Source organism: Symphalangus syndactylus, chromosome 8 (genome assembly GCF_028878055.3).
Source record: "Symphalangus syndactylus isolate Jambi chromosome 8, NHGRI_mSymSyn1-v2.1_pri, whole genome shotgun sequence".
NCBI classification, from domain to species: domain Eukaryota; kingdom Metazoa; phylum Chordata; class Mammalia; order Primates; family Hylobatidae; genus Symphalangus; species Symphalangus syndactylus.
Genome location: NC_072430.2, coordinates 100,856,978 through 100,882,152, shown reverse-complemented (window position 1 = coordinate 100,882,152; position 25,175 = coordinate 100,856,978). Strand labels below are relative to the sequence as shown.

Here is a 25,175-nt window from a genome sequence, read left to right as displayed (position 1 = left end):
AAGACGAAGATGAGCTTATTCCTTAACTACAGTAAGGAAGAGCTATGTGGGTCAGGCATAGTCTCCCTGAGAACACACTGCTGCATTCTATAACTTTTTTAATGACCAAGGAAGCTGTAAATATAATCTCTGAAATGCCTTGAGAGTAGAGATATTAGCCTTTTAAAAGATATGCTGGTAATTACCCAACGTAGAAGTGTGTAAGTTTACAAGACAGTAGAGGAGTCTTTACCATTTTTCACACAATTCTATAACCAGGGATTATCTACTGCATGTTAGAGTAGGACATTTCATTGAAACAAAATAGATCGTTTAGTAGCAATATCATTTAGAACCTTGCTAGAAGCTTTTTCATAAAATACACTTATTAGAAAAACAGACAAGAATTATGCAACACCATCTCCTATCATACAACAAATTAACATAAATTTATTGGGTGGAAAATGTGAAAAGGGACAAAAAAAGGGGTAGTTTTGTACTCACATAAGAGTTCATAAAGTGATAAACTCAGGTCTAAAATCTTCAGCCCACATCAAAGACTTCATGTTCTTATGACTCTAGAAACAGGCCAGCCCTGGCTGCTGGGGTTTTTGGAATCATGGAGTGTAGCTACACATAAAGAAGCTCCCTTGTCAAGGACATCACTTCCTCTGTACCTCAGAATGATACTTCTTGGGCATGGGCCTAAGATTCTGTTTTTTCTCGCATCGATGCAGAAGAGATTGGTTGGACATGACATCATGTTTTACATCTTGGTCCTGTTGCAAAGAAAACACACCTAGCACTGACTGTTCAGAGCTAACTGCAGCAATCTGCACCTGTTTTGCCTCTACACATGTCATGTATTCATGAAGACAAGTGATACTAATCTAAAAAGTTTGTGACAGGTGGAACTTTGTAAGAAAAAGAAATTAATTGGTTTCCTAGCATTAGTCTAAAGAAACTAAAGATTAAAAGACAGTATCAAGATGATGAGCGAACTTCAGTAATTAGAAATCTGAGAAGCAACAAGTAGAAAATTGCTTAAGACATCCATGTCTTAATCTTACCTTTTCCTGCCACCTGTCTTCCCCAGAAGGCCTCTGCAACCGGTTTTCCGTCAGCTTAAGTTGTACACCATCAAACCTGTGCTTAAACCAGCGATGGGCTTCTTCCAGATTAGCTGTTAGCTGAACATATAAATATCACCATTAAAAGACACAAAGAAAGAGTTACAAGTTTTTTTGTGTATTAGTTGCTGAGATTTTTTACTTAGAAATTAAAAGACCCAAATTCTGACTGCTTGTTCTTCGCAACCTATTTGCACAATATACTTAACATCCTATACATGAGAGTAATTTCTGAGTGAGGGGTTAAAGAATGTGTGCAGACTTCCTGCTTTTCATGCATTTGTTAATGTCTCCTGGATGTGAAGTACTGTAAGAGAGGACCCAGGAGAAAATTAAGAATGAAGGTATAAGATGGCTTTGAAAATGAAAAAAATATACGAAAGACTCTTAAGAATGTAGCAGTTCATGGGCCAGGTGTGGTGGTTCACACCTGGAATCACAGCACTTTGGGAGGCCAAGGCTGGTAGATCACTTGAGTCCAGGAGTTTGAGACCAGCCTGGCAACATAGTGGAACCTCATCTCTACCAAAAATTAGCTGGGCATGGTGCACCACCATGCCCAGCTACTTGGCTACTTAGGAGGCTCAGGTGGGAGGATCGTTTGAGCCTGGGAGGTGGAGGTTGCAGTGAGCCGAGATTATGCCATGCACTCCAGCCTGGTGACAGAGTGAGACCCTGTCTCGGAAAAAAAAAAACAAAAAAAACCAGTATGATTTGAAATACCCCCCAAAAGGCTAATTTAAGTTTAGAATAGAGAAAGCAAATTCACAAATTAGTTAAATTACTTTTTTAGTTATTGATTGATTGAACAAAGAGCATCCACTTTCAGTAGGGTCATGTCAAATAATAATGCATTAAAATCCACACACATGCTGGTCTTTCCTTATATTTAGTAGGGAGATTTGGACTTCAGGTTTAATATTTTAGCATTCTGTTATATATCATCTGTCATCTGGACACAGACTCAATCTAAAAATCGCTTCTTCTCTACAATAGAGACCACACTTAGGAAGTTACTCGTTCTTCCCTGCTGCATTCCTGACAACTATGTTAATGAAGGATTTCACATTGACTTGGGTTGCTTCAGGGTTGTTACGTTGAAGGAAACATCTAATTCTTTATGTCCATGGGTCTGGCTCACCTGTTCTGATTCCACACTGGCTTCTTTCAGCTTATTCTCTGTTGCCTCTTCATATTTCTTCAGGTGTCTGATAGTTTCTTCCAATTCCTGGAAATGTGATACAAAGATTTTTATAAACTTCCAACATACCATAAGAAACCAAATGCTTCACTGTTATAATAAATGGGCAACTAAATATGAAAATAGGATGGAGTGCCTTCTAACTTCAGGTGCTACCGACATACGAGATAAAAACTGTTATTTTCAGCTTAACCTATAGTCTACATATCTACATATGTGGATATGATTACACATTTTGATTTTTTATTTATGGAGTCTGTTGAGGAAAGTGATTAATATCTCTTTTCAGAACAGGAGAGATACTTCTCATGACAAACCCGACTGAAAGACAAGAGCTCAGTGATCTCTTGAAGTCCCTTTTCAGTAATAAGACGTTATGCTTTTTATTCATTTAGGAATACCTAAGAGTCCTATAACAGCAACAGGTGTATCTGTGCTAGGAGAAGAAACGAGGTGTACAAAGTTCCTGAAAAGCTATGAAATTCAGTTCAGAGGCCTTACTTAGTAACTGATACTTTGCATATGTAAGCTCTAGATGTTCTTTAAAAATTGACATTACCTTTATTAAACTGAAAATGGAGAACATTTGCCATATTCAAACTACAGCCTTCTTCCTAGATACTATTATTCTAAGGACTTAGCTAAGATAAACAATTTGTAAATGTGTGTTGTCTTCTGTAGACTCTAGAAAGTCTAGGGGCAATACTGCTGGGCTTTGGCACATGTCATTTGCTGACCATCTTTAAGATGAATCTTAGGAAACCTTTTACCTGGCACCGATTCTTTAGCTCCTGCCTTGTTTTCCGCTCTGCTTCTAGTTGCAGCTCTTGCTGTTTATTCCACACTGAGGCATCATATTGGCTCTTGGCCAACATCTGCATCTCTTTCTTCAGGTTAGTCATTTCACACACAAATCTCTGGATACTCAAAGACTGGAAGGATACAAAGACAGAGACATTTGGTGAACCCCCTCCAAGTTTGAGATTTTGCATGAAAGGTAAACACAGAGTGTATGGAAATCATCTACCTGTTCATAGTTTTTTTTCTGATATTGATCCTTAATTAGCTCTATTTGCTTCAATTCTTTTTCTATTTGCTAAAAGTAATTGGAAAATAACATAAAAAGATGATCAGTGGAAAAACTGGCTTGCTCTTTTTGCCTATAGGATGACAGAAAGAATCCAATATGAGACCCAAAGTTACCAGTTCCTGCTGAGCTTTCTTTCCCATCTAGCCCACTGATCCCAAAAGGGCAAAGTCCAGTACAATCAACACGGAAGGGACAGATGGGGAGCCAGAATGTGACACTGGCAGCAAATGAGAAATCAAACATTTACACAGCAGCGTCTCCACTGCAAAAGTCTCCCCGAAGACAACTGGCTATAATTCCCAGAGAATACATGGGGCTGGTAGGGTTCTAAAACCTGTCTTCCCCAGACACCATTGACTGACTACATCCTCACAGGGTATCCAGGAAGTGAGAAGAGGTTTCTCATACAACCTTCATCCTTTCTATATTCTGAGCATTATTCGCCTTAGCTGACAAGTGGAGCTTAATTTGGGTCTTTTGATTCTTTATTTTCTCCTTGTTACTTTCTAGTATTTTTTCTAGCTCTGCAAGTTTCTGTCGCAGCTCTCGGTTGCTCCGGGACACTTCCACTGATCTGAAGTTAGCTTCATCAAGGGCTTTCTTCAGCTTAAAACACAAGGGAGAAAATTGAAACATTTGTACTTTCCATTAAGAGAAGCTTACTTAGTTTTGTCCTTATATTTTGTTATCTTTGGATCTTCTTTTAAAAAGGAGAGTTAGTGAGGCAATAATAATGTCTGATTAAGCAGATTTATGGAGCAATAGACCAAGTGGTTTTCATAATTTTTATCACTAAAGAACAAAATCTTTCTTGGAATAAAGAATGTAAATGTATATTCATTATTTGCATTTTAAGAGCATGACTTTGGAGTCAGGCCTCTGTCCAAGTATCAGATTCAGCACTTACTAGCTAAATGATCTGGGGCAATTAACTACCTTAAACCTCAGGTTCATCATCTGAACAGTGTGTGTATAGCCTACTTCATAGAATACAAATAACGATTAAATTAAATAAGATCATATAGAGAAAGAAGTAGAGTCTGGCACACACAATTACTCTGTGATTATCGTGCTATAAGCTCTTCTCTGTCACTTGCAACCTCATGTCTGAAGAAATGAAAATGAATTATATGGCAGTTTATATAAATATCTGTCAGGTATTGACTGCCATGGTATATATTTTTATAATTTTGCTTTTTGTTCTTAAGGATTTTAATAAACTTCTCTTGTGAAAAAAAACTGCATAGTAGTTACTTAAATAATTTTACAGAGTTCACGCCTTCTAATATGCCCTTAAACCATTGCCACTTGAAAACTTTAAGAGGAGGAGGTAGCTGAGAATGGAGAAGACAGGAAGGTGGTATTCTCTATGGATGGTAGCGTTTAACACAGCAAAGAGTGAAGTCAAGGATATCTGTACCTTTTCTCTCTATACTAGTTCCTTCTTTTAGATCCTAACTTTACACTACAGTCTTTTATTACTACCCAACTAACTTCCTGTTAGATATTCCAGTTACCTCAATCACAGCCTTTCTAAAACCGGATAAGCACTAACAACTATCATTTACTTTGTACTGATTATTATGTTCGGGCACTGTGATAATTACTTTACAAATGCTTTCCAATTTAATTCTCAAGACAAACTTGAAAAGTAGTTGTGATGGTTTCCATTTTATGACTGAGGAAACTGAAACTCAGAAATTAAGTCACTTACTTAGATAGTAAATTAACACGTAGCTAATAAGAGGCAGAGCTGGGACTCAGGCAGTGCTCCCTGAGCCCATTGCTGCTGCCAACTTCTCACTGCTGTCACTCTCTCACTGTTCTCCACTGTCACTGATCCTTCTTCAAAGGATTTCATTTTGTAAGTATTCTTTTTTTTCTAAGACAGAGTCGTGCTCTATAGCCCTGGCTAGAGTGCAGTGGCGTGATCTCAGCTCACTGCAAGCTCCGCCTCCTGGGTTCATGCCACTCTCCTGCCTCAGCCTCCGAGTAGCTGGGATTACAGGCACCCACCACCACCCCCGGCTAATTTTTTGTATTTTTAGTAGAGACAGGGTTTCACTGGTTAGCCAGGATGGTCTCGATCTCCCGACCTCATGATACCCCTGCCTCAGCCTCCCAAAGTGCTGGGATTACAGGCCTGAGCCACTACGCTTGGCTGTAAGTATTCTTAACAATGATCTCCAACTAAAGGTACATTTCTACATTTAGCACACCTTTATGTTTCCTAATTCTTCTATAAAAAGCAGAATTTGCTTTTTATAACATTTGTATTTATATAGTGCTTTGCAATTCACGAAATTGTTTTATATACCATTATTTGAGTTTGATTTTGTGAATGGTCTGTCAATTGCAACTACTAAATGTAACAAATTTGGTGAAACACAGACCAGCCATGCCAACCAGGGAATTATTTTAATCCCTCCCTCTCCAGCATACAACATTTAACGTCTGTCTGATAATTTTTTTCTTTTTTTTTTGAGATGGAGTCTCACTCTGTCGCCCAGGCTGGAGTGCAGTGGCGCCATCTCGGCTCACTGCAAGCTCTCCGCCTCCCAGGTTCAAGCGATTTTTGTGCCTCAGCCTCCTGAATAGCTGGGATTACGAGCGCCCGCCACCATACCCAGCTAATTTTTGTATTTTTAGTAGAGATGGAGTTTCACCATGTTGGCCAGACTGGCCTCAAACTTCTGATCTCAGGTGATCCACCTGCCTCAGCCTCCCAAAGTGCTGGGATTACAGGCATAAGCCACCTCGCCCAGCCTGTTTGATGATTTTTCTATTAAAATGGGCTTTCTGACTTAATTGTTTTCTATTTTCAACTGAACTACTTTGCTTGGCCCTAAAAGAAACTACCATCAGAGTGAAGAGGCAACCTACAAAATGGGAGAAAATTTTTGCAACCTACTCATCTGACAAAGGGCTAATATCCAGAATCTACAATGAACTCAAACAAATTTACAAGAAAAAAACAAACAACCCCATCAAGAAGTGGGCAAAGGACATGAACAGATACTTCTCAAAAGAAGACATTTATGCAGCCAAAAAACACATGAAAAAATGCTCATCATCACTGGCCATCAGAGAAACGCAAATCAAAACCACAGTGAGATACCATCTCACACCAGTTAGAATGGCCATCATTAAAAAGTCAGGAAACAACAGGTGCTGGAGAGGATGTGGAGAAATAGGAACACTTTTACACTGTTGGTGGGACTGTAAACTAGTTCAACCATTGTGGAAGTCAGTGTGGCGATTCCTCAGGGATCTAGAACTAGAAATACCATCTGACCCAGCCATCCCATTACTGGGTATATACCCAAAGGACTATAAATCATGCTGCTATAAAGACACATGCACACGTATGTTTATTGTGGCACTATTCACAATAACAAAGACTTGGAACCAACCCAAATGTCCAACAACGATAGACTGGATTAAGAAAATGTGACACATATACACCATGGAATACTATGCAGCCATAAAAAATGATGAGTTCATGTCCTTTGTAGGGACATGGATGAAACTGGAAAACATCATTCTCAGTAAACTATCACAAGGACAAAAAACCAAACACCGCATGCTCTCACTCATAGGTGGGAATTCAGCAATGAGAACACATGGACACAGGAAGGGGAACATCACACTCCAGGGACTGTTATGGGGCGGGGGGAGGGGGGAGGGACAGCTTTAGGAAGATATACCTAATGCTAAATGACGAGTTAATGGGTGCAGCACACCAACATGGCACATGGATACATATGTAACAAACCTGCACATTGTGCACATGTACCCTAAAAAAGTATAATAATAAAAAAATCATCTAACACTCAAAGTAACTGTTATAGTTTTCTCAAGCCTCCATGCCTCCAGTTTCTCTTCATTATCCTCTACTGTCCTCTGCTGTTACATTAACCTTCCTAAACTTATGCTTCTATCATACCACCTCCTGCTCAGAAACCCATAGTGCTCCGTTTCTACCTAAGAGTTCACATCCAACATTTCTATAACTAAGGCCATCCATCAGGTGGTCCCATTTAAGCACTCTTTCTCTAACATTTTCCAAAGTCTGCTCTAATCAAGAGAGGCTACTTTTCATCTGTTCATTTTTGTAAGTAAGCTTGGCCTATGCTGTTTCATAAGGTGTCCAGCCCTGCCATTTCTTCTAGTCTCAATCCTGTACTCTCATTAAGCTTCCCTTCTTCTATCAACCAAATATCCTAAAATACACTTTCTCTTACTCTGAATTTCTTCAAAGTTGTACACAGCCTCTGCTACCCAAGAAAGTTCTCTGATTTTTTCCCTGTATGTCTCATGTCCGGAGTGGAGATCCCAAACATGGGGCATTTGGCACACACTAGGGCATGGACCATATCTTCTACTGTTTTCTCTGTGTCTCTCAGGAAATGGTAGATGCAGAATAGGTGCCAGTTAAGTGAACTGAGAAGACAGATGATTTCTCTTCTGTCTATCAAATGGCAGTCTCCTTATTCCTCTATCCCTCTTGCTTATCACTCTCTGATGGAAAATCTCCCATCAAGGCACACCTTTGTTGGGCAGAGAATTATGTCAGAAACTTTTTTCTTGTGTGTTGCTTTACAGAGAGGTCTTAATTACATCTGGCCTGCTGATCAAAGGGGGACGAGAGGAGTCAAAGAACAACTGTAGCCATTCTCTGAAATCCTTGAGCTGCTTATCCTAAGAGGCATTTACCAAAAGAGAAACTTTTCTCATGACTCTATACCTCAGCCACTTCCCGTTGTGCCACTTTCTTTGCAGTTTCTCTCTCGGTTTGAAACTGCTTTCTTAGAGCTTCTATGTGTTCAGCATGGAATTCTGCTTCCACTTTGGACTCTTCAGTCATCTGGTCTCTGTTTTGAAGAAGAGAGGTGATAAGTCACCTTTAGAAATCATTTTAGGAGGTAAGAAAGTTTTGGAGGGGAGTGTGCAACTCTCCAAAAGGTGTGTGATTTATAAACAAGCAGCCTATCAGTAGCCTTGTGAACCTCACTAATTTGGAGCTCATTACAGAAGAAAAAAGAAGTGAATTTACCTGTAGCATTAAAAAACATTAATTCTATATAAAGAGATCCAACCAAACGAGTAAAAAACTCACATCGAAGAAAAATACTGGAGGAAGAAACACTTTAAGAGATATTTGCTTTTGCCTTTTTTCTTGCCTTTGTCTTTTCAAACAAAACTATTATTATAGCAAAGTGATTAAGACTATGGGTTTTGGAGTCAGCCTGCTGCTGCCTGGATGGTAATCTCAGCTCTAGTAAGATGATGTCTTTTTGCTAGCAGCTATTTACTACTTAAGTTTTAACTTGTAATAATATTGTTTCCTTATCTTTAAACTGAGAGCCTTAAATTAGATCAGCATTCCTAACTTGAACTCCTTGGTCAAGACCCATGATTAATCTTCTGAGGATGCTGGAATTCCCTGAAATAATATGCAAAATGTGTGTGTGTGAGGGAGTGTAGCTGAGTCCATAGCTTCTGACTTTTAAAAGGATAAGTGACTCCAAAAAGGACTGAATTGATTTAAACAATTACTAGGCTTATTCCAGCTTTAACATTCTCTGATCTAGCTGATAATGACTTACTGTATGATTACTCGAGTTATTGGTTCTTTCTCAAAGGATAGGAGGAGCCTGCCCTGCCATGAAATCATCTTTATTTTCCCTCTCTCTCCTCCTGACCATCTCTTGCTCTTATTTGTATAATATATCCATGTTCTCCACGTGTCTCTAAAAGCACATCTACTAATGGATTCAGTTTCTCCACCTGGCAGCATTCAGTGGCTTAGTCTATACATGAGACTTGCAGGTGGTAACTGCAACTGTCCCTCCAGTACCCCAGGCAGGAACGTATCAATATACTTTGGTACATCACATCTAAAAAGTTGCTGACACTTGTCCTCAAGGCACAGCATAAAGGGATGGAGATCCTGAAGTCATTGGATATAATTATGGTTATTTCTTATATTCCCACACTCCTCCCCATACCCACCTCAATCTGAAAAATGAGCAAAAAATTCATGGAGATATAGAAAGAGAAAACCATCATTTTTACAGTGCTGTATTTTGGTTTTCTTATAACTTTCTAAATTGCCTTTAAATTTATTGTGATTATATCAAAATGATTAAGACAATAAGTTTTGGAGTCAGCCTGCTGCTGCCTGGATCTAATCCCAGCTCTAGTAAGATGATGTCTGACCTTGAGTATCGTACACCACCTTCTCCTGCTTGTTTCCTTATCTTCAAAATGGGAATAATAACAGTAACCACCATCATAGGATAATAGTTTGTACTAAAGGAAATAATGCATATGAAGCCCTTAGCATATTACCCAACATATCATGAGCATGTAACAAATGTTAGCTACTGTCATCATCATCATCTAGCTCTAAAAATTCAAATTCTAAATTTTAGATTTTTAAATTAAATTTTTTATTAACTTTAATTTTTAATTTTAAAATTTATCTCAAGTCTCTACCTCTGCCCTGAGCCCCTACATAGCACTTCAACTTCAACTCTTACTTTCTTTTTACTGAGGTAAGAACATTTAACATGAGATCTACCCTCTTAACAAATTTTAAGCATACAATATAGTGTTGTTCATTATAGCCCTATGTTATATAGCAGATCTCTAGAATGTATTCATCTTGCTCTTTTTTCTTCTAAGGAAAATCGCAGACCATCTACCAATCAGCCTCCTTAACAGTCTTCTGAAGACTCACCCAGCTTCTGCTTCCCTCTAGTCCCAAAGCAAGAAATGTCCAACCTCATCTTTAAAGATAACCCTTCCGCTTATACTCTCTCTTGTTTTTCTCCAGTTCGATTGAGTTCTTTCCCATAATCTTTAATCATGGTCCAGTTCCTCCCATTCTAAAAACAGGACAGCAGCAGAATAACTTTTCTTCATGTTATGCTCTTGAGCTGCTATCTGATCTTCTTTGTCTTCACCACTGTCCTCTTTGCCTGCCTTTCCTCATCAATCACTTACTCTTTGTGATCTTCTATATCTACAGAAACTGGCCATCTGGAGGATGATTGGTAGATACCTGTTGCAAAACCCAGTGGCTTCCTCTCTGGTGTCTTTGACTCTGCAGCATCTGACTCACTTGTGTTTGACTCTGGTGATACTACATTCTACCAACTCTTTCCTTACCTCCACTAAATGCTCCTTCTCTGGATCCTTCTGTGGCCTCTGTTCGCCTTCTACCTGAAATGCAGCACATCTCCAAGTTCTGACCTTGGTTCTCTCTCTATACTCTTCCCATGGCAGTCTAACCCACACCAAAGCTTTAGCATTTATCTTTTTATTTTTTTGAGATGGAGTCTCACTCTGTCACCCAGGCTGGAGTGCAGTGGCGTGATCTCGGCTCACTGCAACCTCTGCCTCCCAGGTTCAAGCGATTCTCCTGCCTTAGCCTCCTGAGTAGCTGGGACTACAGGCACACACCACCACACCCACGTTTGTATTTTTAGTAGAGATGGGGTTTCACCATGTTGGCCAGGATGGTCTCGATCTCCTGACCTCGTGATCCGCCCACCTTGGCCTCCCAAAGTACTGGGATTAGAGATGTGAGCCACCGTGCCTGGCGTTTAGCTTTTACCTTTATGGAGATGAATTCCAACTAGTAGCCTCTTCTTAGAACTAAGCCTGCATTTCTAAGTCTAAATTAAGTAACTGTACCTGAAACCCAACAAGTTCTCCAAAACCTGCTCTGTCTTCCTAACCATGTGCACTGATAAATACAGTTCTGCATATGATTTCAGGAGGTTCAAATATCTCAAAAGAAGGTTGATTCACCTTTGATGAAAATACAAACTATTATCATAAGCAGTGGCATAAGGGTAAATCCTGAAGCAAATGCTGCAAGGAGACCTCTAACTCTCACCTCATCCTTTTCCTGTAAGTGACCTAACCATTTTTTTTTCCTTTGGTTTTGTTTGTTTGTTTTAAGCAGTAGTGGCAGGGACTACATTTTAAAAATTTTCAGGCTTTGAAACAATTACTAGCCCTCTAAATCATAATTACCTAAACTGACATTGGAGAGTTTTAAATGTTGCTGCCAACGACTACATAAACACAATATGGAACAGTCTTAAGGCAGTAACATTTCAGCTGAATATAAAATTTGCAGAGATCATGTATCTGGAAAATACCATCTCTGCTTTAGCTTGTACCTCTTTCCATGTATCAGCATGCTCACTAATTGAAAATAATAAATATCTAGGCTGAGAACAGTGGTTCATGCCTTTAATCCCAGCACTTTGGGAGGCGGAGGCAGGTGGATTGTTTGAGCCCAGGAGTTTGAGACCAGCCTGGGAAACATGGAGAAACCCTATCTCTTAAAAAAAAAAAAAAAAAAAAAATTAGCCAGGTGTGGTGATGCATGCCTATAGTTCCAGCTACTCAGGAGGCTCAGGTGGGAGAACTGCATGAGCCCAGGAAGTAGAGGCTGCAGTGAGCCATGATCACACCACTGAACTCCAGCCTGGGCAACAGGGTGAGACCCAGTCTCAGATAAATAAATAAATAAAAAGAATAAAGATCTACGTGCACACTGCATTTCCCTTAAGTATAAATTTTCATGGGATGCTATTATCATCTAAATATTTACCTGGGTATAATTTAAGGCAAAACTTTAGTCATTTGACACGAACTGGATAGGTCTGATCTAAGTAATCTCAGGTCAAAACTGAAAACATTTAACGGCTTAACATCTGCTTAGATGGAGTCATTCCACCCAGGCTGATGTTTTTTCTTGTCTAAATCTGCCTTTAAAGGACATATAAGCTATTAATAGAAAAGCCTTCATAGAAACATGCGAATGTCCCTTCTAATAAATATTCTTTAAGTTTTGATTTAACCTTTGAGTAAAGCAGCAGCTAGATAGTGGATGAAGGAAGAGCTGAGAAGGACAGTCAAATGATCATGCTCTAGCCAGCTATTCCCTGCTGGTGCTCAGCTATGCCTGGTTCTTAACATGGCTCTGCTGGAAGTACTAGGGCAAAGTAGGAGAAGAGTTTAACTGATTTATGTGAATGAGCCATTTATGTGAATGTGACTTACTCCTCCAGAGGCGCTTCCCTAATTTTACTGCGACTATAATGCTCTTACTTGAAGGTTTCCAAATTCCGTCGCTCAAGTTCTTTGCTTTCCAGTTGCTCTTGAATGTGATCTAGCTTTGTTTGCAGATGATTATTTGTCTGCAGAGCTTGTTGCAGACTCATAGCAAGTTTCCTGTTGTCTTCTCTAGCTACATCTAGAGCTTTTTGTAGAGCTTCAATCTAAAAGAGAGAAGCATATTTTCAATTCCACTGTAATGGACAGATGCAAGAAGTCCATAACACTGTGTAATCAATCACTCCTCACATTCTATCATCAAGTGCCACTGAAACAATAATTAGCTGGAACCAGAAGCAAAGATTCCAGGTGCCTGGAATGAATATATATACATATATGAATGAGAACTCATTAGAGACATTGCTCAGGAAACACTTAGAAGGCAATGGGAAGGGCATGCTCCACTGGTCACAAGAGAGCTTTGGAAAACAGACCCAGCTTAATTTATCCTAATTTTAAAAATTTTAAACTAAATTCCCCTTCCTGATCCTATGACCTTCTGGTCTCATTCCCTTGAAGAAAAAAACCTGTCCACTGTTCCTTATAGACTGTTACTGAAACAAAACCTCATTTATGAAATATCCGTATTTTACATATGTGCATATACACACGTATGCATGTAAGTACATATATACCTGTGAGCACATGTGTGTGTAGGTGACTCCTTATTAATAGTGGGATCACTCCAGCTGTTTCTGACAGACTGTATTTTCTAAGCCTATTAACTTCTGAAATTTTTTGTGCATTAATAAATGAATAAAAATGTAGACCATGTAAGACCATATAAGACAAAGAGATTAGTCATTATTGTGGTGCTGGTTTGCCAATAAGTGACTCATTGTAAGATAGGTCAATTTCCCATTTGTAGATATGTCACTGTCCAAAACTCAGACTTGATTGAAAAAAACATTTACCTGATAGTTTCACTTCATTTTCCCCAAAACAGTAATATCCCAATAAAACTAAAAATATCAATGTTATCATTTTTTAAAGCCTGGCCCCAACCTCACTGCTGTGCTGGTCCTCCATGACAAGCATCCTGGCCTGCCACTGGTCCACTTCAGCTTCCAGTTTCTGTACCCACTGTTGATTGAGATCCCTAAAAATAAAAAGCACAAAAAGAGTGACTACAGAAAAGAATCACGTAGGAATGATACCATTTGGGAGTTACAGAACACTTTTCTTCTAAGAAGCTCAAATAGCATCATACTTATATATCACTAGTAAATATCACTAGTAAAAAATATATTGCCTTTACAAAGATTGACTTGCTGTTGAGATTTCTGCATCTACATATAACAGCCACTGATAAATTTATTGTGAATAGTATTTTTAATACCATTCCCTTGACCTTTTAAAAATGCAAAGGCAATATACTTTCATACTATGTAAAAAAGATAAACAATATGTAATGTAAAAAAAGAAAAAAGAAAACTCACTTGTTCTCTCATAACATAGAGGGAATATGCCCTATTAAACTCAGACCATTTATTCTTTAACCTAAAAGGAAATTTTATTTAATTTTTGAAACATTCTATGAAGGAACTTACTTATAAAACATGGCTAGAAGCGGTTCTCAGAATGATTCACCTAAAATAATTATTAATCTTGAAACAGGATAGTAATAAATGGATAATTAATTCAAACTAAAGTGTGTACTTAGTTTCAATTATCTCGACAATTACTATTCTGTAGAAGCAAGGAAAGAATTAGGTTTACATGGTGCAGAAAGCAAGGGTAAAACAACAGTACAGCTAATGAATTTCTAGGATATATAGTCTAGAAATTCCTTCACATCACTACACAACAGGGGCATTTTGAATTTTTGGAAATAATATTTATTTCTAATTCTAAATTTTCTCTAACTTAGGAATTCCTTAAACATATCATTTTACAATTTCTTTTTTTTTTTAAAGAAGCTACATAAAGTGACTTCATTTATTGACTTGACACTGCTCCTTAGTACAATGCAGCAATACCAATGACAGGAAAAAAAAACCACAGGTACCTTTCTTTCTTGAGGCCTGCAATCTCTGAATCCCTCCGCCCAAGCTCTATTTGTACTTTCTCCAGAGCACCTTGCATCTTAATGTGAGAAGCCAGCACATTCTCCAACATGATTGTGACTTTGCAGTTGTCTTCTTTAGCTTCTGCCAATTGTTGCTGAAAGTTTCCCACCTAACAGAAAATGAAACAACACAAAGACATTTGATCCTTTCTGGTTACTCTTCTGCTTGTGGATCTCATTACTCCCAGGAAAGAGTATGGAAAGCAGACAAGCAGACACAGTAGGATGCTAGCGGGAATAATTAAAGTATATTTTATTTTTAGGTGGTTTCTTAAGTTATTGTTGAGAAAAAGAAAAGCTGACCCCCAGATCCTATGGTAAACTCTGCAGCTTCCCAACTGTGGTCATGTTACAGCATACACATTAACCAGAGAGGCCTGACTCAGCACAACCTGCGTCCAGAGGTGGTGCCAGGCTGGCCTCTCAGCTGTCTTCTGATGGGGTCAGATGAGAATAATACATCTGAAATGCATTAGAATTATCTGAGAAAAAAAGACTGTAAGAGAAAGTGGAAGCTGCTGAAGAATGAGGTAACTCACAGCCCTCCTCAGAGAGACAAAATCTAGCACTTGCTGACAAAGAGAAGTTTGGGATGTGACCTCTATTCCCACTAAGCACACACACACTGTTAAGGAGAAAGCATCACAGAAATCTTCTATCACATTAATAAAACATAACTATAAAGGTTATTATTACCAAGATCAGATGTGTTTCAACAGAAAAAATTAGAACTTTCTCTTTTGAGTATTTAAGACAGAAAGTTAAAAAAAAAAAACACTGGGAGTTATATATTTATAATGTATTTTTAAGGGAAAAATTTTAAACTATTCTAAAATTATCTTTTCTCTGGAAAAAGAAATCCTCCCCCCGATCCATCCTTATTCTTACTAATGGAAGCAAGAAAGCGAAACATATGGCTCATGAAAGATTTCCTAAGTGCTTCTTCTCAGTGACAGACGGTCAGGAGGGACTGATTCCTTGCCTTCTTGTTTTCCCTGTCCTCCACAGCCTTGAGGTTTTCTTTCAACTTCTGACTCTCCTTCAGGGCCGCATCATGATACTTCACTGTTTGGGACAGCGCCTCTTTACTTCTTTCAAGAATAGATTTCACCTAAGTAGGGAAAAAGAAACAATAAATAACATTACAAATCAGTGATTAGAATAAGACATAGAAATTTAGAAATTTAGAAACCAAATTTTAAATGTTTAAATATATTTATTCACTACTATAAATAAAACCCATCTTTATTAGCTGCTTATTCCTTTAAACAACAAAAATATCTGTGTTAATAAACATAGACAAATCTAATACATTAATCTCCATGAAAACACAAGAATAGGGAGAATAAGACTATCTATGAAGCTGAGATGTAAAATGGGAGAGAAATTATTATGAGACTAGCTTCCTTTTGAAAATATTAAAAAAATGCACAAATTAATATTATAAAAGCAAAGATGTACAAATACTAAATAGGTCAAGAAAACAGTGTTACAGCAGAATGAATCCTAATTAGAAGTACAGTATTAGAACCTCATATCCTTGAAAGTTTTGGTAGAGCCACACCATCAGTTCAGATAATCATACTATTTTAAATATTACTCTTTTTAAACTTTTTACTTCATAATTTTAGGCTCACAGGATGTTGCAAAAATAGTGCAGAGTCCGATGTACCCTTCATCCTTTTTTTTTTTTTTTTTTTTTTTTGAGACTGAATTTCGCTCTGTCATCCAGGCTGGAGTGCAATGGCATGATCTGGGCTCACTGCAACCTCCGCCTCCCGGGATCAAGCGATTCTCCTGCCTCAGCCTCCCAAGTAGCTGGGATTACAGGTGTGCACCATCAACGCCAAGCTAATTTTTGTAGTTAGTAGAGAAGGGGTTTCACCATGTTTGTCAGGCTGGTCTCGAACTCCTAACCTCAGGTGATCTGCCCGCCTTGGCCTCCCAAAGTGATGGGATTATAGGCGTGAGCAACCTCGCCCGGTCCCTTCATCCTGCTTCTTTTGCTGACATCTTATATTGCTATAGTTCAACACCAAAACCAGAAAATTGACATGCATACATTATTGTTAACTAGATTAATTTTTCCATTTTTGCCATTTTTTTCAACCTTCATTCATCTATGTGTGTATGCATGTGTATATATGCATGCACACAGTTCCATGCAATTTGATCCTATTTACATATTCACATGACTGCCACCACCACAGTCAAGACACAAAACTTCCATCACCAGAAAAGAATTCCCTTGTGCTATCTCTGTATTTGCTCTTCCCTCCAAAAATTCATCCTGTCCTCTGGCAACCACTGATTTGCTCTCTTTTCTTTCCCATACTACACTGATGTACAGTAATTTGTTCTCTACTTCTACAGTTCTGTCAAGAATGTTACTTTAGGCTGGGCGTGGTGGCTCACCCCTGTAATCCCAGCACTTTGGGAGTCCAAGGCAGGTGGATCATGAGGTCAGGAGATGCAGACCATCCTAGCCAACGTGGTGAAACCTCGTCTCTACTAAAAATACAAAAAGAAAAATAAATAAAAATAAAAAATAAATTAGCTGGGCATGGTGGCGGGTGCCTGTAATCCCAGCCACTTGGGAGGCTGAGGCACGAGAATCGCTTGAACCCAGGAGGCAGAGGTTGCAGTGAGCTGAGCCGAGATCGCGCCACTGTACTCCAGCCTGGTGACACAGCGAGACTCTCTGTCTCAAAAAAAAAAAATGTTATTCACTTCCCAGACGGGGCGGCCGGGCAGAGGCGCTCCTCTTCCCAGACGATGGGGGGCCGGGCAGAGGCGCTCCTCACTTCCCAGACGATGGGTGGCCGGGCAGAGGCGCTCCTCACTTCTTCCCGGACGGGGCGGCCGGGCAGAGGCGCTCCTCACTTCCCAGATGGGGAGGCCGGGCAGAGGGGCGGCCGAGCAGAGACGCTCCCCACCTCCCAGACGGGGCGGCGGCCAGGCAGGGGCTGCAATCCCAGCACCCTGGTAGGCCAAGGCAAGCGGTTGGGAGGCGGAGGCTGCCGCGAGCCAAGACCACGCCACCGCACTGCAGCCCGTGCAACACCGAGCACCGAGTGAGTGTCCGTCTGCAGTCCCAGCACCTCGGGAGGCCGAGGCGGGCAGAGCACGCGGGATCAGGAGCTGGAGAGCAGCGTGGCCAAGATGGCGAAACCAAGAAAAAGCAGGCAGCGGTGGTGGCGCGCGGCGGCAGTCCGAGGCAGTCCGTGGTGCGGGGCAGCAGTGAGCCGAATAGATTGCAGCGTGGCCACAGAGGGAAAAAGACAGACAGACAGACAGACAGACAGACAGGAAGGAAGGAAGGAAGGAAGGAAGGAAGGAAGGAAGGAAGGAAGGAAGGAAGGAAGGAGGGAAGTTCTATGTCTAAAACTAATTATGTGATGGCTAGGATAATGGTTTCAATCTATATTAGTCTTTTTTCTATTTGTGACGAACCTTATTTCCTTGTTACTCGTATCTTCAAGCATTATCTTTCTGGATTAATACTTCATTCTTGTATAAATTTAAAACTTCCTTAAGATTTCATTTGTGGTCTTCACTTACCGAGTCCCGTTTAAGAAAATTTGGTGATTCATCATTTATTAAAGGTCTTCCCTCCGTGGTTTTAATAGCATTCAAAAGAGTCTTTAGAGAGATCCTAGAGTCTTCAATATCCTGAGATGTTTTCCTAGAAGGCAGGTTAGGTGCAAAGCTCACATGGCGTGTAGAGTTTGGAATAACACTAGGCAAACCAACTGATGACGTTCTTTCCTTTATACAGTTTACATGGCGCCTAGAGATTTCGGGGGATTTTGAAGATGTAGGCCTCTCTGGAGATTTCCTTTTTCTTAGAGGCATCATCAGTTATTAATAAAAACAATAAAATCAGCTAAACCTAGAGTTATTTTTCAAGGAATAGCCCCTTTACTACGAGAAACAACACAGTGTTCTAGAAGGAGCCGTAATGGAAAATATATTGAAAATGTGTTTCTTTGCTTTCAGAGTGAAGAGATCACACTGTAAAATACGACCCAGCAAAGAAACAGACCTTATGCCAACTTCCCTGTCAGAGAGCGCATCTAATGAGGCATCCTTTAACAACTCTGTGACCTCATCACTCATCAGCAGAGTCAAGTGGTTAGAACTCTATGAGTATTCCATTTGAAAACATATTTTAGTTCCTTGGTTACCAGGGGTATAGATACACAAATATCATAGAAGCACAGAAGTTACATATGCTTTTATTAAGAGTTAACAATTTAAAAAATAACCTAATGATATGCATGCTAAATTTGTAAACAATTGAAATGAGTCACTTTCTTCTGGTAACACCTTCCTGGGGTATGTTCTTCACTAAATGTTTTTGTTATCTTGCTTAACTTTTTCTATTCATTCGTTAAAATATTATGTGACCTATGAAAGGTTTTTTAGCTTCAAGAGCCACCATGCTGACAAGTAAGCACTTTCATTACCAATACTTCTTTCAGGTGAGTATCTGCCTGCTGCAGGTGTACCCTCTTGGCACTGAGTTCTGAGTTTGCCTTTAATTCAAAAAACAAAGATACTTGTTCCTCACAACTGCCAAAATTTGTAAGGCTCAAGTTTAAAAAGCACTGCCTTTATGAAAGCATTTCTCACTGCTTCTACTCATAATAATGCTCCCTATGAATGTTCAGTAATACAATCTATTTTTCTGAAAAGCATAACTTTCTATTCTCTAATAAAGTTTATGGAGTACATTTCCTAACTATAATAAGCAAGTTGAATGTCTCAATCCTGCTTCAGGTACCTTTACAATTTCTGAGGCTTAGCAGAACCTTGTATGTACTAGGTGCTTGAAAAAAAGTTTGTTGAATTGAGTCAAGTGACAGCATATTTATCTTTCTGGGATTGTATGGTAAAGTGGGGAAAAAGACATCAAACAATTTCTTAAAAACGAAATATAGCAGCAATCTGCTTTCATAGATATTAATCACACCTGAGCATATTTAGTCTGTAGAGACTTATTCATCTTGCGTAGATGATCATTCTGTAAGCTGGTGTCAGTGAAAGATTGTACTTGTTCCTCTAGCTGTTTAACTTTTATCTAGAGGAAAAACAAAAATACAAAAAAATTTTTTAAAAATAAAGACTCATCTGACAAAGGGCTAATATCCAGAATCTACAATGAACTCAAACAAATTTACAAGAAAAAAACAAACAACCCCATCAAAAAGTGGCAAAAGGACATGAACAGACACTTCTCAAAAGAAGACATTTATGCAGCCAAAAAACACATGAAAAAATGCTCATCATCACTGGCCATCAGAGAAATGCAAATCAAAACCACAGTGAGATACCATCTCACACCAGTTAGAATGGCCATCATTAAAAAGTCAGGAAACAACAGGTGCTGGAGAGGATGTGGAGAAATAGGAACACTTTTACACTGTTGGTGAGACTGTAAACTAGTTCAACCATTGTAGAAGTCAGTGTGGCGATTCCTCAGGGATCTAGAACTAGAAATACCATTTGACCCAGCCATCCCATTACTGGGTATATACCCAAAGGACTATAAATCATGCTGCTATAAAGATACATGCACACGTATGTTTACTGCGGCACTATTCACAATAGCAAAGAGTTGGAACCAACCCAAATGTCCAACAACGATAGACTGGATTAAGAAAATGTGGCACATATACACCATGGAATACTATGCAGCCATAAAAAATGATGAGTTCATGTCCTTTGTAGGGACATGGATGAAACTGGAAAACATCATTCTCAGTAAACTATTGCCAGGACAAAAAGCCAAACACCGCATGTTCTCACTCATAGGTGGGAATTGAACAATGAGAACTCATGGACACAGGAAGGGGAACATCACACTCCGGGGACTGTTGTGGGGTGGGGGAAGGGGGGAGGGACAGCATTAGGAGATATACCTAATGCTAAATGACGAGTTAATGGGTGCAGCACACCAACATGGCACATGGATACAATAACAAACCTGCACATTGTGCACATGTACCCTAAAAGTATAATAAAAAAAAAAAAAAGAAGAAATGGATAAATTGCTGGACACATACACTCTCCCAAGACTAAACCAGGAAGAAGTTGAATCTCTAAATAGACCAATAACAGGCTCTGATATTGAGGCAATAATAGCCTACCAACCAAAAAATGTCCAGGACCAGACAGATTCACAGGCAAATTCTACTAGAGGTACAAAGAGGAGCTGAAACTATCCCAATCAATAGAAAAAGAGGGAATCCTCCCTAACTCATTTTATGAGGCCAGCATCGTCCTGATACCAAAGCCTGGCAGAGACACAACCAAAAAAGAGAATTTTAGACCAATATCCCTGATGAAAATTAATGTGAAAATCCTCAATAAAATACTGGCAAACCAAATCCAGCAGCACATCAAAAAGCTTATCCACCACAGTCAAGTCAGCTTCATCTCTGGGATGCAAGACTGGTTCAACATACGCAAACCAATAAACATAATTCATCACATAAACAGAACCAACGAAAAAACCACATGATTATCTCAATAGATGCACAAAAGGCCTTTGACAAAATTCAACAACCTTCATGCTAAAAACTCTCAATAAGCTAGGTAATGATGGAATGTTATCTCAAAATATTAAGAGCTATTTATGAAAAACTCACAGCCAATATCATACTGAATGGGCAAAAACTGGAAGTATTTCATTTGAAAACTGGCATAAGACAGGGATGCCCTCTCTTACCACTCCTATTCAACATAGTATTGTAAGTTCTAGCCAGGGCAATCAGGCAAGAGAAAGAAAGAAAGGGTATTCAATTAGGAAAAGAGGAAGTCAAATTGTCCCTGTTTGCAGATGACATGACTGTATATTTAGAAAACCCCATCGTCTCAGCCCAAAATCTCCTTAAGCTGATAAGCTACTTCAGCAAAATCTCAGGATACAAAATCAATGTGCAAAAATCGCAAGCATTCCTATACACCAATAACAGACAAACAGCCAAATCATGAGTGAACTCCCATTCACAATTGCTTCAAAGAGAATAAAATACCTAGGAATCCAACTTACAAGGGATGTGAAGGACCTCTTCAAGGAGAACTACAAACCACTGCTCAACAAAATAAAAGAGGACACAAACAAATGGAAGAACATTTGTTCTTCCATAATGCCGTATGGCCATATTGCCCAAGGTAATTTATAGATTCAAGGCCATCCCCATCAAACTACCAATGACTTTCTTCACGGAATTGGAAAAAACTACTTTAAAGTTCATATGGAACCAAAAAGGAGCCCACATCATCAAGTCAATCCTAAGCCAAAAGAACAAAGCTGGAGGCATCATGCTACCTGACTTCAAACTATACTACAAGGCTGCAGTAACCAAAACAGCATGGTACTGGCACCAAAACAGATATACAGACCAATGGAACAGAACAGAGCCCTCAGAAATAACACGACACATCTACAACCATCTGATCTTTGACAAACCTGACAAAAACAAGAAATGGGGAAAGGATTTGCTATTTAATAAATGGTGCTGGGAAAACTGGCTAGACATATGTAGAAAGCTGAAACTGGATCCCTTCCTTACACCTTATAGAAAAATTAATTCAAGATGGATTAAAGACTTAAATGTTAGACCTAAAGCCATAAAAGCCTTAGAAGAAAACCTAAGCAATACCATTCAGGACATGAGCCTGGGCAAGGACTTCATGACTAAAACACCAAAAGCAATGGCAACAAAAGCCAAAATAGACAAATGGGATCTAATTAAACTAAAGAGCTTCTGCACAGCAAAAGAAACTACCATCAGAGTGAAGAGGCAACCTGCAGAATGAGAGAAAAATTTTGCAATCTACTCATCTGACAAAGGGCTAATATCCTGAATCTACAAAGAACTTAAACAAATTTACAAGAAAACAACAACCCCATCAAAAAGTGGGCAAAGGATATGAACAGACACTTTTCAAAAGAAGACATTTATGCAGCCAATAGACACATGAAAAAATGCTCATCATCACTGGCCATCAGAGAAATGCAAATCAAAACCACAATGAGATACCATCTCACACCAGTTAGAATGGGGATCATTAAAACGTCAGGAAACAGAAGATGCTGGAGAGGATGTGGAGAAACAGAAACGCTTTTACACTGTTGGTGGAAGTGTAAACTAGTTCAACCATTGTGGAAGACAGTGTGGTGATTCCTCAAGGATCTAGAACTAGAAATACCATTTGACCCAGCTATCCCATTACTGGGTATATACCCAAAGGATTATAAATCATGCTACTATAAAGACACATGCACATGTATGTTTGTTGTGGCACTATTCACAATAGCAAAGACTTGCAACCAACCCAAAATGTTCATAGATGATAGACTGGATTAAGAAAATGTGGCACATATACACCATTCAATACTATGCAGCCATAAAAAATGATGAGTTCATGTCCTTTGTAGGGACATGGATGCAGCTGGAAACCATCATTGTCAGCAAACTACCCCAAGGACAGAAAACCAAACACCCCATGTTCTCACTCATAGGTGGGACTTGAACAACATGAACACCTGGACACAGGGCAGGGAACATCACACCCCGGGGCCTGTCGTGGGGTGGGGAGTAGGGGGAGGGATAGCATTAGGAGAAATACCTAATGTAAATGATGAGTTAATGGGTGCAGCAAACCAACATGGCACATGTACACCTATGTAACAAACCTGTGCATTGTGCACATGTACCCTAGAGCTTAAAGTATAATAAAAAAAATACTGATTTTAAAACTGGCATAACTACTTTTAGTAAGGGGAAATATAACAAAATCTAGTAAAATTTAGGATACGCACATCCTAAAACCCAGTAATTCTACTCCTAAGAATTATATTTAGCTGAGAGAATCTTCTGTATACAAGGAGACAGGTACAAAAATTCATCATATCATCATTGTTATTGTTTGCAAGCAATTAAGAACTAGCTGATTATCCATCAACAGAAGAATAAATACATTGTGGCATATTTACATAATGGAATACTATACAGCACTGAAAAGGAAGTTCAAACCATGTTTGAACATGAGGCAGCAGTTTCCAATACAGTTTACATTAACACACAAAATCCAGTATTTATATCATTCATTAACAAGTTGATTCTGAAAATGTAGTCTTTTACCAAATACAATTCCTATGTATATTTTTAATCCATTCTAATCCAGTTGAGAGAGAACACACAGCAGACTACTGTTTTGACTATGTTTAGCATACAGCTCTTCCTTTAAATTGTCTTGTAGGAGTTATGTGCTCCAAGAGCACTTTCCCTAGAGCTGATGAAGTCAGTGCTTTTGGAATGTGGCAGCCCAAGACCTGACATAAAAGCACCAACGAATCGATAGTTCACAATACTTCAAAAAGTGTTTCTTCAAAAACTATCAAAAATCTTAAACTCTTATTATAGGAATATGAACAGCAGAAAGGCACGTATTTCCTTTACGATTACACAGAATCTGGATAACTTCTAAGATTGCATATTTGAGGTTTAAAAGGTCAGACAGATAACATCAGACCCATTCATAAATTATAAAATATATTTCATTCCCAGTCAAAATTTGGCTTTAAGTCTGTCATGAGGGCCTGGGATTTGTCTTATATATTTCATAATATATTTCATTTTTCTTGGAAAAACTAAAGGTTAAAGTCATGGGTCATAGCCTCTTATGAGATCATTCATTTCAGAAAGGGGAAAGTTATTTTATGCCTGTAAAGATGTATACACCTAGCCTGTAATGTAGCCTATTTTTCCCTATGAGAAGTAGGTAAGAGAGCTGTGCTTATCCTCCTCATTTTATAGATGATTAAGATGAAACTCAAGAAAATTAAGAGCTTTCCACGGTCACACAAATGTAGATAATATTTAAATGCATCACTACCTCTGCAAAATATTAATATTAATAGGTGTTCTAGTGATTCTTTTTATTGTAGGTCTTTGTATTGTTCTAGTAATGTACTGTTCTGCAAGCATGGCTTATCGACTACCTTTTAGATGGCCTATTTCTGGGCCCCATCCTGTCTGCTAACCCTATGGTTAAACCCTTTGAGTAGATGAGGATGAGGTTAATGCTGATGTGTTTGGCAAGCCTCTAGTGAGATTACTTATCAAATCAGCTCCATAGTTGCTGCTATGGTTTGGATGTGATTTGACCCTGCCAAAACTCATGCTGCAATTTAACTGCTGATGTAATTAAATGTTGAGAGATAGTGGGACCTTTAAGAGGTATTTGGGTAATGAGGGATCTGCTCTCATGAAGGGTTAATGCAGTCTTACAGGGGTGAATAAGTTCTTGCTCTTGGGTTGTTATAAAGTGAGGCTGCCTCTTGTGTTTGGTCTCTTTGCAAACACCCACTCTCGCATCTGCTTTCTGCCATGACATGAGGCAGCATGAGGTGTTCACAGATAGGTTGTATGATCCTGGACTTCCCAGCCTCCAGAATCATGAGCCAAATAAACTTCTTTAATTTACCAATTACCCAGTCTCAGATACTCTGTTACAGCAACAGAAAACAGACTAAGACAGTTGCCAAGCCTA

The 25,175-nt window shown here is 39.0% G+C and overlaps 1 protein-coding gene and 1 long non-coding RNA gene across 2 annotated transcripts in view; one reads left to right on the top strand and one right to left on the bottom strand.

The window, feature by feature from the left end:
* Positions 1 to 401: 401 nt before the first annotated feature.
* CCDC150 (coiled-coil domain containing 150) overlaps positions 402 to 25,175 on the bottom strand; it is a 69,191-nt gene continuing 44,417 nt past the window's right edge. The window contains 13 exon segments of the mRNA XM_055290096.2: positions 402 to 758; positions 1,050 to 1,169; positions 2,251 to 2,337; positions 3,081 to 3,242; positions 3,338 to 3,406; positions 3,812 to 4,006; positions 8,148 to 8,274; positions 12,536 to 12,705; positions 13,547 to 13,640; positions 14,550 to 14,719; positions 15,592 to 15,720; positions 19,085 to 19,147; positions 19,585 to 19,692. Of these exon segments, the coding sequence (XP_055146071.1) occupies positions 642 to 758; positions 1,050 to 1,169; positions 2,251 to 2,337; positions 3,081 to 3,242; positions 3,338 to 3,406; positions 3,812 to 4,006; positions 8,148 to 8,274; positions 12,536 to 12,705; positions 13,547 to 13,640; positions 14,550 to 14,719; positions 15,592 to 15,720; positions 19,085 to 19,147; positions 19,585 to 19,692 (1,611 nt within the window). The 3' untranslated portion in view covers positions 402 to 641.
* Positions 18,805 to 25,175, top strand: part of LOC129488222 (uncharacterized) — a 62,825-nt gene continuing 56,454 nt past the window's right edge. Inside the window, exon 1 of the long non-coding RNA XR_010122403.1 lies at positions 18,805 to 18,947. This is a non-coding gene — a long non-coding RNA (uncharacterized lncRNA). The remainder of the gene's footprint in view (positions 18,948 to 25,175) is intronic.